The sequence below is a fragment of the Bos indicus genome, chromosome 22 (assembly GCF_029378745.1).
Source record: "Bos indicus isolate NIAB-ARS_2022 breed Sahiwal x Tharparkar chromosome 22, NIAB-ARS_B.indTharparkar_mat_pri_1.0, whole genome shotgun sequence".
Taxonomy (NCBI): domain Eukaryota; kingdom Metazoa; phylum Chordata; class Mammalia; order Artiodactyla; family Bovidae; genus Bos; species Bos indicus.
Genome location: NC_091781.1, coordinates 32,071,119 through 32,085,418, shown reverse-complemented (window position 1 = coordinate 32,085,418; position 14,300 = coordinate 32,071,119). Strand labels below are relative to the sequence as shown.

At 42.8% G+C, this 14,300-nt stretch overlaps 1 protein-coding gene across 3 annotated transcripts in view; it reads right to left on the bottom strand.

Moving 5' to 3' along the window:
• FRMD4B (FERM domain containing 4B) overlaps positions 1-14,300 on the bottom strand; it is a 359,361-nt gene that overhangs the window by 194,523 nt on the left and 150,538 nt on the right. Inside the window, exon 1 of one of the 3 annotated variants that reach the window (XM_070776331.1) lies at positions 4-532. The exons of 1 other annotated variant lie outside the window; for it this stretch is intronic. In XM_070776331.1, the coding sequence (XP_070632432.1) occupies positions 4-165 (162 nt within the window). In that variant the 5' untranslated portion in view covers positions 166-532. Of the gene's footprint in view, positions 1-3; positions 533-14,300 lie in introns of those variants that run through there. One more of the 3 variants, XM_019984892.2, reaches the window with a different exon arrangement.

Genomic DNA, 14,300 nt, shown 5'->3' with positions numbered 1-14,300 from the left:
TACCTGGTACACTTCCCGCAGCCCGCACCACGTCCGCAGCACCTGGTGGCAAGCCCGCAGCCTCTCTGTGTACCATCTCCGCAGCGTGGACACGGTCAAGTTCCACACGAAGCGGCTGCCGCTGAACAGCAGGTCCTCCACTCCGCACATGAACACTGAAGCCATGCCTTCTCCTTCCCGCTGAACCCGGGGGTGCCCTGGGGGCTCCCGCAGCTGCAGCCCAACGAGCCCGATTGCAGCGGCCCGGCCTCCTGGGCTCCGGACGCCGGCTTCTGCGGGCCGCCAGAGGTCAAGCCTTCCCCCAAACTGGTCTTTCACGGCGCGTCCCGGCCAGGCTCGGGCGGCATGCCCCGGGATTGGGCGCCCGCCAGCCAACGGCTGCGGCGGGCACACAGAAACCCAGTGTCCACCCCGCCCGCTTGCTGGCAGCGCCGAGAGAGCTGCGCTAAGCTCCGCCAGGCGAGCCCTCGGTGCTCCCGGGGCGCGGGAAGCCCGGACCAGCGAGGACTCCCCCTGGCGCTCCCCGAGTGCGCTGGGCAGCGGGGGGAGTGGAGCGACTCTTTGCAGGCAAACAGGAGAGCTGCATCTCAGCGCACTGGGCTCGCACGTCCTGCACACACCACACACACGCGCGTACACACACCAGTCCCAATCTCCGAATCCGCTTTGGGGAGCACCTTACTTTACACTACAGGGTTTTTGCTTGGCATCTGCCTGCACTGATAAATATCTCCCGGCAGCCAGAGATGCAGGAGGGAAAAAAAAAATTCTCCGAAGCATCCCTTTGGACCCCACTCCCGAGGGAACAGCCCTGAACGTTTCCTTGGTTGTGCTGAAGCCACAAGGTGAAGATACCAGTCTCAGAGCAACAGTGTGCTCCTGATTGCAGAACCTGCCTTTGCTCCTAACTCGAGGGGTCTCAGAGGAAATAACCTGCCTATTGCCAGCCAGAAAGCAGACTCCCTCTACCCTGGTATTGTGCTAATTCCAAGGCAGCAGTCAGCTCATGAGAAACACAAAGACCGTTCTTAGTCTCTAGCTAATAGTTCTTTGCTGGGAAATAGAAGCACACAAGAGAATCCTTGGTTTGGTTCTGGAAGATTCAGCTTCTGCACAGGTGTAGCAGCCAATGCTAGCACAAACCTGCACAGGCAGATAGTTTATTTCCACTCATAAGCAAAGAAAGCTGTTCCACCACTCATGAACTCACCAGATAATGAATGTTTTTGTTTTTTTTTTAAGTTCTCCCCCAGGAAATTGATAGTCCCAAAGGCATTTGGAAAAAGGAGCCCAAGGAGTCCCACATACCACTAGTCTCTATTTTCCTCTGAAATATGTGCAGATTTCAGTCCCAAACAATAGTATAACATTGCTCACAGCAACAGGACCACAGCAAATTTCAGGGTGGTGGTTTTTCCTGAATCCATCCTTAGGACAATCGTCTGTATTTTACCGGCGTTTAACACCTGGGGTGTTATCTTTGCTATTAAGTGGCAGAAAGGTAAAGGTGCCAAAGCCTTTCTCGTGAACTAGTTCAGAAGGCTTCAGAACAGACTATCGACAAGTCAAATCAGCTTTATTTCAGGTTTCAAATGTGCCTTGGGAATCTTAATTCAGGCAAAACTCAACCAGTTGAACACAAAAAAGTTGTCCTCAAAGTGCCTGGTTTTCAACGTGATCATAATTGGGGAACTTTTAAAGGATGTTTCTTTTCTTACCTTTTACTATGTGTTATTGCTAATAAAATTGCCTAAGAGTTTTTGTTGAAATAGTTAGGAGGACATTTGCCCTGATGCAAGATTTGCACACCTTTCTTCACAGTTAAGTCTGCTCTATGTGTTCCCTAGCATTAGCATTTTGATGATATTTTCCAAGATAATGGTCACAGTGTTTACACAGAAAATACTAGGTCCCACTGAGTCAAAAGACAATGAACCAAGTATAGTTTGAAAATGAAATGTCATCCTTCTAATGGAAAACTACTGAACTTCAAAATGGGCCTGAGTATAAGTAGATGATGGTGGTACATTTTTATTTTTTTAAACAATGCAGTGTGACTGTGTTCTCGGAAATGGGCAGCCAAGGGAATACCAGAATAAAACCTACAACAGGTCAATTATCTCTGTCTCATGACACCATGCTCTCAGAAGAGATGCTCTAGATACACCGTGGCAATTATCTACCTGTGCATTGGCCTGTCAGTGGTCAATTCCAACCTCAGTGATTTGCATTCAAGGTTTTCAAAGTCAGTTCTTAAACTATTTTCTAGACAATGGGGCGTGGTAGTACAGGGTTTCTCATAGTGTAGTCCCTGAACCGGTAGCATCAACATCACCTGGGAACTAGATGCAAGTTCTTGGGCCCCCTCCAGAATCAGAGTGTGGTCAAGGAATCTGAGGTCTCACTTGGCTTCTGGGGGATTCTGACTCTCACTGAAGATGGACAAGCACTATTGCAGGGCATGGCAGTTAGGAGCTAAGTCTCCAAAGAGACTTAAATCCTTGCTCCTGAAGACCTGTGGCATCCTGCACAACTTCCTTAAAGTCACAAAGCCTCAGTGTCCTCATCTATAAAACAGGGATAATATTGCAATCTACTACATACCATTTTGGAAAAGAGTAAGTAAAACACACTGGGTTTCCCTGGTGGCTCTGTGGTAAAGAACATCCGTGCCAAAGCAAGAGACGTAGGTTCGATCCCTGGGTCAGGAAGATCCCTTGGAGAAGAGAATGGCAACCTACTCCAATATTCTTGCTGGGAAATCCCATAGTCAGAGGAGCCTAGTGGGCTACAGTCCATGAGGTCACCAAGTAACAGATGTGACTTAGCGACTGAGCATGAACACAGATGAAATATGCTATGACTGGCAAAAAATAAGCGCCCAAAGAAAAAAAAAAAGATCACCACCACCAAAATTAGGAATTGTTTCATTTTTTGGTACTTAGATAAAATGAAAAAAGAAATGAAAGTTGTTCAGTCATGTCCGACTCTTTGTGACCCCATGGACTATATATAGTCCGTGGAATTCTTTAGGCCAGAATACTGGAGTAGGTAGCCTTTCCCTTCTCCAGGGATCAAATTCAGGTTTCCCCATCACAGGCAGATTCTTTACCAGCTGAGCCACAAGGGAAGCCCAAGAATATTGGAGTGGGTAGCCTATCCCTTCCAGCGGATCTTCCCACCCCAGGAATTGAACCGGGGTCTCCTGCATTGCAGGCGGATTCTCTACCAACTGAGCTATCAGGGAAGCCCCTTAGATAAAATAGTACTTGTAAAACATGTTTAAAAAAATTTATCTACTGATTATCTACATCTGGTTTCCTATATCTTTCTGTGTGTTGGAGATTAAAGTTGGCGGTCACTTGGTTTTGGAGGGTGCTGGTCTTTAACCTCCAAGTTCCCTCAAAAGCTCTTTGAAGCTGGATCTTCCCCATCACACAGCCAACCTTTCCTGGGGAACTGGAGAAGCAGTAGATACTCCAAGCTGGACGCAAGAGAAGAAAAGACATTTTGTACCCACCAATATAAACATGGATGCTGCTTCTTATCCAAACAGCTTTCTTCTGCAGAAGGAGAAGTTCAAAGCTCTAGGTAAAGACCACTTTGAGAGGGAATGAACAGTAAGTTCTTCACACCAGGGGCTGACAGTGGGTGGCAACTGAATCCAGGTGTGGAGCAGGGGAGAAAAGAATGATCCATGTGTGGCATCCTTCTGAAAATGGACAAATCATGCCGGACAAACCAGCTCCCAGACACACACCCTTGAAGCTGGTCTAAAATTTCCTGGGGAAAGGGAGCTAAATCAAGCTGACTTCAAAATTATCTTGCCTTTTTTTTTTTTTTTAATTTAAGAAGAGGACTTTTTTCCCCCCTCTCTAGCAAAAGAGTTCCTTGCAACACACTGTAATTTCCTGCAGCTCTCTCCGGAGGCTTAAAAAGATGCTTCAGGTGACAGCATGGCTCATACTCCTGGGAGCTCTGCTGCAGGCGTAAAAGAGAAATTGTCATTATCCCTGAGGCTCCTGTAGGTTCTCCTTTGAGCAATCAGCAGGAAGAAGAGCACAGTGCCAGGAGGCCAGCACAAAATGCCAAGCCCTGTCTCTGGAAAGAGATAAGCAGTTCTATCACAGTGGCTTCCAGAGGTCCCCTCTGCCCATCAAAGAGACAGAGTCCATTGCACGCTGGTGGATATTTTTAAACTTTCGTCTCTCCACAGCTGAAAAGCCAGTGTGGCTGAATTCTGACAGACCATGTCTGACACAGGGCTTGAGGGGAATGAAAACACGGTCTGGTTCACTGGCTCTCAATTAGGGGCAATTTTGCAAACCCGCCTACAATGTCTGAAGGCATTTTGGGGGATGCTACCAGCCTCTAGTGGGTAGAGGTCAGAGATGTTGCTCAACATCCTACAATGCCCAGGGCAGCCCCCAAAACAGACAGCTCTCCTGCCCAAAACATCAATGGTGTGGACACCAAGGAACCTTGGTCGAGTTCAACCCACACCCTGCTCTTCCTCCTCTCACAGGACTTGTTGGGGGAAACATTCTTCCCTCTTGCTGTTTTCTCCCAAAAAGCAGATTGGAGATGTAACAATCCCTCTATAAAGGTTTTCATACGCTCACAAAGAGCTGTAATGTACTCAAAGCCCATTGAGAAGAAACCGGAATGCCATTTCCTATCATTTTCACATAGCCCTTTAAAAAATATTTATCATAAAAATGAGGCATAGTCATTTTAATCATAAGCTATTTATCTTTTGGCATTTTAATTTTTGGCTTTATCATTCCACTTAAATCGTAGGCTCCTTAGTAGCATTGAGGACTTTCTTTGGCACAGGACAAAAACAATCCCCCCTACATCGACCCCAAAGTGGAATGCTGATTCCTCCAGTGGGCCTTGAGTTGCTACAAAGTCTCTCATCACACATAGAATGAGAAAACTGCCCTTTGTCGTTCCCCTTTTCTCTATTGGACTGTAAACCTTTTGAGGAGTCTCCACAGGTGAGTGGAGGTGGGTGGCTGAGTGGCCCTCCTTGTGCAGGAGTGTATCCACGCACTGGAAAACGTTTGGTGACCTTAGGCTCTGCTCACTGCACACCAGTAGTGTCCCCAGTCATGATGCCATCAACAACAAAAAGCACCTCCACACACTTCCAATGACTCCAGGTGGGGTGGTAGCCACGCCCATTCAGAAACCACTGCTGGAAGCTGGGCAAGGGCCTTATTCATACTTGTTTCCCTGGTGGCTGGCACATAACGGGCAATCAATCAATGGTTATTGAACTGACAGATGAAAGACTGTTTGTCTCAAGAGTGAATATAGAAAGAAGTTCATCCATTCCCAAAATACACACTCTTGTTCATTAAAAAAAATTACGTATTGAGTTTGCACTACATGTCAGTCGGGGAACTGAGTGCTTAGAACGCACGAGGACAAAACAGAGACGATTTCTGTCTAACAGGGTCTTAGAGAAGGGTGAGAAAGGCAGACATCTGAAGAAGTTACACACAGGAAGCAGGCAGCGCCAAACAGTTACAATAGAGACACATGATGAAGGATGTCGGGGACAGAGGGAGGGCCAGGGAATGCCTCCCTGAGGACATGTTGCTGCAGCTGAGAACTGGAGGCTGAGGAGGGGAGAGCTTGGTGACGAGGGAGGGGACACAAATATCCGGCCAAGGTGGAATGAGCTGTTAAGAACAAGGGCTCTATGGCAAGAGGGATCCTGGATTTGAGGGATGGGAGGGGAAAGGGTTAGAGAGGTTGCTTGAGAAGTAGAAGAGCAGCAAAGTCCAGCTGAGATGTGGCTGCAGAGTTCCAGAGGTGAGAGAAGAAAGGGCTTAACCAGGATCACAGGAATGTCAACATAATGACGTCTACAGGTCCCCCAGATTGGGCCTTACCTATAGGGTGAGAGTTTGACGGGCCAAGGTGCCCTTTCCAATGCAAGCACCTCTTGTGGCCTGTGGGAGGGCTGTCCAACTGTGCAGAGGCAGGCTCCCTGGTCAGGGGGTCAGGATGCCCTGCCTCCTACATCTCGCCCCAGGGAGGAGGCAGGAGGACTGGTAGGATACCAGTTCTGCTCCATTTCCCCTTGAGCCCCCTGACTCCTCTCTTGCTTTCTCTCCTCCTTCCCTTGGGCTGAGAGAGCAAGGAGCATCCTTCAGTCTTGGCCTGAAGCAGGAGGAGGTGGATGGAACATGCAGAGACCTGGAGGGGTGGGTACCAGCCATTATCACCATTGCTGAAGACTGACCAGTAGGCTGGTTAAGTTCTGCAGCTGGCTTTAGGACTCTGAACCACTTTCTGGAACCGTAAAGGGCTAGAACCACTGCAAACTAAACAATATCCAGGAGCAAGGTATTTATCCAGATCTATATTCCTTTCTTTGGCAAACTCATTCCACTCATAGAAGGAAAAAAAAAGAAAAACTTTCTTAGCTTTCCTCAATAACCTCACCTATTATTTTATTAAATCAAATTCTCCTGCTCAAAGGGAAGAGGAGGTATGCTATCTTCACTGGATGAAAAGTACAAAAAAAGAAGCAACACATTAGACCCTGCATTGTGTCCATTTTTCTCTAGTTAATCCACTAAACAGACACTGAAGTTTTGCCAAGTCAAGTTTTAGAAGTCACTGCTGCAGATGGGAAAGCACTAGAAGGGATGAAGGTTTCAAGAAAGTCCACGTAGATCAGAGGGAAAGGGCCAACCTTCTTTTCTGTTTTTTATAACTTTTTCTATTTATATATGTTTTAAGCACTTTCAAATGCTTTTTCTCTTTTTTGGCATTTTATTTTTAAAAGAATTTTAATTTCTAAAAATTTTTATTGGGTTATAGTCGATTTACAGTGTTCTGTTAGTCTCTGCTGTACAGCAAAATGAATCAATTATATGTGTACACAAAGCCACTCTTCTTAAGAATCGTTTCCCATATAGGTCATTACAGAGTACTGAGTAGAACTCCCTGTGCTATACAGTAGGTCCTTATCAGTTATCTATTTTATATATAGCAGCACATATATGGGCTGACCTCCTTCTTGAAAGAAGAAAAAATATCAATCTTGTGACTTACCTCCCACCCCCATAATTTGTCACCTTCTATTTATACTTAATTTACATGCACACCAATGACAAAAATAAAATAGAAATACATTGGTCTATATAGCACCCTTTTCTAAATAAATAAAGGCAGCTCTGTACATAGCATCAGTTAATTCGCATAATATTCTCCCAAGGTCAAATGGAGAAAGATATTGCTGTCCCCAATTTATGGATAAAGAAACCAAGGCACAGAAGAGCTGGGTGATTTGCTGAAGATCTGTGGAGAAAGCATTTAATAGCATCTTCAATGGCACAGCTGATTTTTCAGTCCTACTTTAATTGAGAAATAAAAGGATTTTTTAAATTTACAAGTTATCATTTGTTTTGGCCTAATACTAAAATGTATAGGGTACGGAGGGCTCCAGGACTTATTTATTACCCAGGAACTTAATATAACAAAATGTCCACCTTTCGGGTTTACTCAATTTAAATAAGAATAAAACAATGATGAGAAGAAAACCAAAATCTGTAATGAAAAGTAACTGAATTTTTTATTCGCGATAAGAGAATGGTTACCAAAAACACAGTGACCTTCACTCCTATAAAATAAATGGTATAAGAAAAACAGAAGAATAAATGAAAAATCTTGACTTTCCAAAGATTAACTGTACTACCTATGTACAGACAATTGTAGTAAAATGAAAAACAGAAATCAGCCAAGATGAATGGCCTTAAAAGTAGTAAAAACTCTCAAAGCCAGGTATATCTGGCTAGCAAACACATACGGGCAACAGGTTATAAAAACAGATCATTTTCCCATTATTACTAAAAACTACAGAATGGTTTGGCAGGATTATTGCAAAGAATTTCAACTATTTGGCCCTTAAGCAGTAAGAGCTAAATAAAAGCAAAGTCAAGCATTAAAAAAAAAAAAAGACATAAAAGTATTTCTTGTGCGTTGCTATCCTAAAATTAACTTGACGTCGGTAATAGCGACATACTGCTTTCAACTATAAAATGAATTGTGTACAAGAAGATAAAGAGGCCAAAAGCAGCATGCTACATGGCTCAAGGATTATGAATATTTTATAAAGTTGAGACAGCAGTTGTGTATTCTTTAGACCAAGATTTCAGAGAGCTCCAGACAGTAAGTATTTGAGAGGAATGAAGAGACGAACTACATGATCTGGTCTTGAATCAACAACAGAGGAAGAAAATGGGTTTTATTTCTCAAGTACCTAGCACAGAAGGGATTTAAGGTAGACCTCCTTACCCTAAAAGACCCGTTATTATGTTTCAGTCTGGTGGACTTATGGATAATTTTGGCTTATTCTTTATATGCTTATGTATTTTGGCAAATAATGTTGGTCATCTATCTATTAGCCATTTACTCCCTTTTGAGAGTCTCTAATTTTGTGAGATGGAAGGATTTTCTTGGATGAAGCGACTGGTCTAAAAGAAGGCATGACACCCAGTTTAGGCAATATGATATAGAGCAAATCTTTCTAAAGGACTCTAGAAAAGATTTCCCTCTTTGAAGAACTGGAACAACACAAGAATTTTTTTCAGCACATTTCCTGATTCCTGCTTGGGATACTGTTGTATGAAGACACAGTGCTTTGAGCTGTAACAGTCATCTTGTTACCAAGAGGATGTATTAACAGCAAAGACAGTAGAAAAGTGGGTGGAAAAGGCCCAGGTCCTTGATGACACAGCTTACATATCAGACAAACTCAGGAGCAGCCTATTTTCAGATGACTTGTAACGAGATGTAAACAGTGAATGATCATATATAGCTCAAGCTGCTTTTAGCTGGGTGTTCTGTTACTTTCAATAGATCACATTTCAAAACTCACTACAAAGCTACAGTAATCCAGACAGTGTGGTACTAGCATAAGGGTAGACATACAGATCAATGAAACAGAATCAAGAGTCCAGAAATAAACCCTCACATTTATAGTCAACTGATTTTTGACAAAAGTGCCAGTGTAATCCTATGGGAAACACAGTCTTTTTAAAAGTGATGCTGGGACACCTAGAATGAACCTGAACTCCTACCTCACACCATTAATAAAAATTAACTCAACATTGACCACAGAACTAAAAGTCAGAGCTAAATCTATAAAATTCTTAGAAGAAAACAGAATATTTATATATTTATGATACTGAGTTTGGCAGTAGTTTCTTAGATATGCCATAAAAAGCAAAAGTAACAAAAATAGATAAACTGGTTTCATCAAAATGAAAAACTTTTGTGCTTCAAAAAATGCTATGAAAAAAATGAAAAGACAAGCCATCAACTGGGAAAAAATATTTATAAATCTTATATCTAATTAGGAACTTACATACCAAATATATAATGAAATATACTCAATCATAAAAAGACAAGTAGCCCAATGAAAAAGTGGGCAAATGATTTAAAGATACATTTCTTTAAAGCAGATATATGAATGCCTAGTAAGCACATGAAGAAGCACTCAACACCATTAATCATTTGGGAATCAAAAATCAAAACCACAGTGATATACCACTTCATACCTATTACAAGGGTGATGATCAAAAAATGCACAGTAACAAGTGTTGGTGAGGCTATGGAGAAATTGGGACACATGTTATTAGTGGTCATTTAAAATCATGTAGCTGCTGTGGAAAAGACTGTCTATTTCTCAAAAAGTTAACCATAGAATTTGAATTGTGACCCAAAAATTCCATTCGTAGGTATACACTTCAAATAAGTGAAAACAAGTGTTTTTAAAAAATCTTGAATGAATACTATTCACAATAACCTGAAGGTATAAACAACCCACTTGTCCATCAGCTGATGAGCAGATTTTTAAAAGGTAGTACATCCATATCAGGAGCCTGGTGAGCTGCTGTCTCTGGGGTCACACAGGGTCGGACACGACTCAAGCGACTTAGCAGCAGCAGCAGCAATATGTCCATATAATGTGATATTTAGCAATAAAAAGAAATGAGGTAAATATCCAAGAAAACTGAAAATATTTCCTCACAGAATAACCTGGACATGAATGTTCATTGCAACATTCATAAGAGCTAAAAGTGAAATCAACTCAAATGTTACTTGATGAGTGGCTATATAACACATGGTATAACTTTCTGGGTGGTCTAGTGGCTAAGACTCTGCACTCGCAATGCAGGGGGCCCAGGTTTGATCCCTGGTCAGGGAACTAGATCCCCCATGTCACAAGTAAGGATCCTGCATGCCTTAATGAAAATCAAAGATTGTGCATGCTGCAACTAAGTCCCGACATACAAATTTAAAAAAAAAATTTTTTTTTAAACCAAAGAATGGAGTAGACACATGCTACATTATGGATGAATCTTGAAAACATTCTGAGAAATAGAACAAGCTAGACAAAGAGGCCATAAATACACAGAGAGAGAAGGTGCATTGGTGGTTGTCAAGTGACTAGAGGGATGAAATGGGGAGTGACTGACAATGGGTATGGAGTTTCTTTTCGGGGGGCAGGGGCAGCAATGAAAATTATCTATAATTAAATAGTGGTGATAATTGCACAACCTTGTGATTATATTTAAAAAAATACTAAATTGTACACTTTAAAGGGTTGAATTTTGTGGTACATGAATAAATCAAGCAATCAGTAAAAAGTAAGTAACCCCCCAAAAAAAGGATTTATGCTACACATGGATGAATCTCAAAATCACTATGCTAAGTGCAAGAAGCCAGTCATAAAAAACCACATATTTTACAATTCCATTTATCTAAAATGTCCAGATTATGTAAATCTAAACCACAATGAGGTACCATTTCACACCAGTCAGAATGGCTGCGATCCAGAAGTCTACGAACAATAAATGCTGGAGAGGGTGTGGAGAAAAGGGAACCCTCTTACACTGTTGGTGGGAATGCAAACTAGTACAGCCACTATGGAGAACAGTGTGGAGATTCCTTAAAAAACTGGAAATAGAACTGCCTTATGATCCAGCAATCCCACTGCTGGGCATACACACCGAGGAAACCAGAAGGGAAAGAGACACGTGTACCCCAATGTTAATCGCAGCACTCTTTATAATAGCCAGGACATGGAAGCAACCTAGATGTCCATCAGCAGACAAATGGATAAGAAAGCTGTGGTACATATACATAATGGAGTATTACTCAGCCATTAAAAAGAATACATTTGAATCAGTTCTAATGAGGTGGATGAAACTGGAGCCTATTATACAGAGTGAAGTAAGCCAGAAAGAAAAACACCAATACAGTATACTAACGCATATATATGGAATTTAGAAAGATGGTAATGATAACCCTGTAAGTGAGATAGCAAAAGAGACACTGATGTATAGAACAGTCTTTTGGACTCTGTGGGAGAGGGAGAGGGAGGGATGATTTGGGAGAATGGCATTGAAACATGTATAATATCACATATGAAACGAATCGCCAGTCCAGGTTCGATGCAGGATACAGGAAGCTTGGGGCTGGTACACTGGGATGACCCAGAGGGATGGTATGGGGAGGGAGGAAGGAGGGGGGTTCAGGATGGGGAACACATGTACGTCCGTGGAGGATTCATGTTGATGTATGGCAAAACCAATACAATACTGTAAAGTAATTAACCTCCAATTAAAATAAATAAATTTATATTAAAAAATCTATATAGATAGGAAGCAGATTAGCAGTTGCCTAGGACTGAGGGCGGAGAAGGCGATGGCACCCCACTCCAGTACTCTTGCCTGGAAAATCCCATGGATGGAGGAGCCTGGTAGGCTGTAGTCCATGGGGTTGCGAAGAGTCAGACACGACTGAGCGACTTCACTTTGACTTTTCACTTTCATGCATTGGAGAAGGAAATGGCAACCCACTCCAGTGTTCTTGCCTGGAGAATCCCAGGGATGGGGGAGCCTGGTGGGCTGCCATCTATGGGGTCGCATAGAGTCAGACACGACTGAAGTGACTTAGCAGCAGCAGGACTGAGGGCGGAGAAGGCAATGGCACCCCACTCCAGTACTCCTGCCTGGAATATCCCATGGACGGAGGAGCCTGGTAGGCTGCAGTCCATAGGGTCAGGAAGAGTCGACACGACTGAGTGACTTCACTTTGACTTTTCACTTTCATGCATTGGAGAAGGAAATGGCAACCCACTCCAGTGTTCTTGCCTGGAGAATCCCAGGGATGGGGGAGCCTGGTGGGCCTGCCGTCTATGGGGTTGCACAGAGTCGGACATGACTGAAGCGACTTAGCAGCAGCAGCAGCAGCAGCAGCAGCAGCAGGACTGAGGGAGTTTGGAGGAAGGGGTGAGGGAAATAAGTGACTTCTAATGAGTACAGAGTTTCTTTTTAAGACAATGAAAATACTTGTTAGACTATAGTGATGGAGGCACAACTTCATAAATATAATAAAAGCAATTGAAGTATATACTTTAAACAGGTGAGTTTTATGGTATGTGAACTACATCTTAGTAAAGTTATTACCAAAAAAAAAAAATAGGGTTAAAAAACACAGAACACTTTCCCTGCTGTGCCTGGGATCTTATTAACAGTCTCCTGACCAGAGATCTAATCCAGGCCCTTTGCAATGAAAGCGCTGAGTCCTAACCACTGGACTGCCAGAGAATTCCCCTAAAACACATCTAAATCCTTTTCCTGTATTTGCTAAATATTCTACAATGAGCATGCAATATGTATATCTTCAGAAAAAGGAGTTAACATTTCTCTCGATTGGACAAAATACCTACAAGCACAAAACAAAGTGAAAAGAAAAGCTGGAAAAAAGTAGTGTATGTGAATTTCATTGTGAAACGGAGTATATGTGGATAGAAAAAAACTAAAGGAAAATGTATCAATCATCGACAACAGCGATTTCTGAGCTGGGAGCACTGAAAGATTTTAATTTATTCTGGGAGATGCTTTCTTTCCCTGGTTTTCCATATCAGCAAATATTGCTTTTCAGTTTCTAATTTTTGAAATGCACATGTAATCATACAAGAGGCTATTCAGTGAATGAAATGTCAGTCTCTCTCTCACCCTTGTTCCCCAGCTCCTCATTTCTAGGGCTTCCATGTAAGGTTTCTCAAGTTGTTCACTGCATGACGGCGTCTGGCTTAGGGTAGTGAGTGCAGGTTATAACCTAGCCTGCCTGGGCTCCATTGGATAAGCTCAGGACTCTGAGGAAAGAGTCCTTTTTGTCTTAACCACACGAAAATATGTAGGTGGCAGCTTTGCCCTTCTCCTTCCCCCAAAGGGGAAACCTCTAGACAGTCTACATTATCTAAGAAAAGACCGTATGTAGGTAGGTAGAAGTTATTCAGGAAGAATAAAGAAATAGCTGCTGCTGCTGCTAAGTCGCTTCAGTCATGTCCAACTCTGTGCGACCCCGTAGATGGCCGCCCACCAGGATCCCCTGTCCCTGGGATTCTCCAGGCAAGAACACTGGAGTGGGTTAAAGAAATAGCAGGTAAAGGCAATACAATAAAATTGGAATCTAAATATTAATACTGCAAGAGAAGCCTTTCAAGATAGTATGGTAAAACTGGATTTAAGGGGAGAAAAACATATTTTGAACAAACAAGTCCTAAGGAAAGAATTCTAACTGCAAAACAATTGTTGGGCTGTTTTCCATATCAACAGTCCACAGTTCATACACATAGCTTAAGCAACAGATGAGATTGGTTGTATCCGTTGCCAAGTGCGTTGATATTTGGTACTTCACTCATCACAGTCCCTTCGGCTTAGAAGAGCAAGCTGGTGTGTGCGTTTCCAGCATCCACTTCGGAAAGCCTTAGGATTTCAATCTGCTGAGAAACCTGAGAGTGAGTGTCCCCATGTGAAACCTGGCACTTCTATTTCATTCACTTTTGTGTCCTTCAAAACAGGGTGCATTGATCAAACAGAAAAGTGAAAGAAACTGAAGAGGCTCAGTCATGTCCAACTTTTAGAGACCCCGTGGACTGCAGCCTACCAGGTTCCTCCATCCATGGGATTTTCCAGGCAAGAGTACTGGAGTGGGTTGCCATTTCCTTCTCCAGAAATCCTAGGGCATTTTATTAATTGGTGCTTTAACATCTCTATATTCATTCAACTTGGTCTAAAGTTTCTGCTTGAGATAAAGTGATGGTTACATCAGTAAATAATTCAAATGGCAAGATCTAATTATGACTTTCTCAATAACCTTTTAACCACTGTTTATGTTTCTGTTTCAGGTTTTGTCTTGTTACAGAAAGCCATACTGGGCTTCCCTAGTGGCTCAGCAGTAAAGAATCTGCTTGCAGTGCAGGA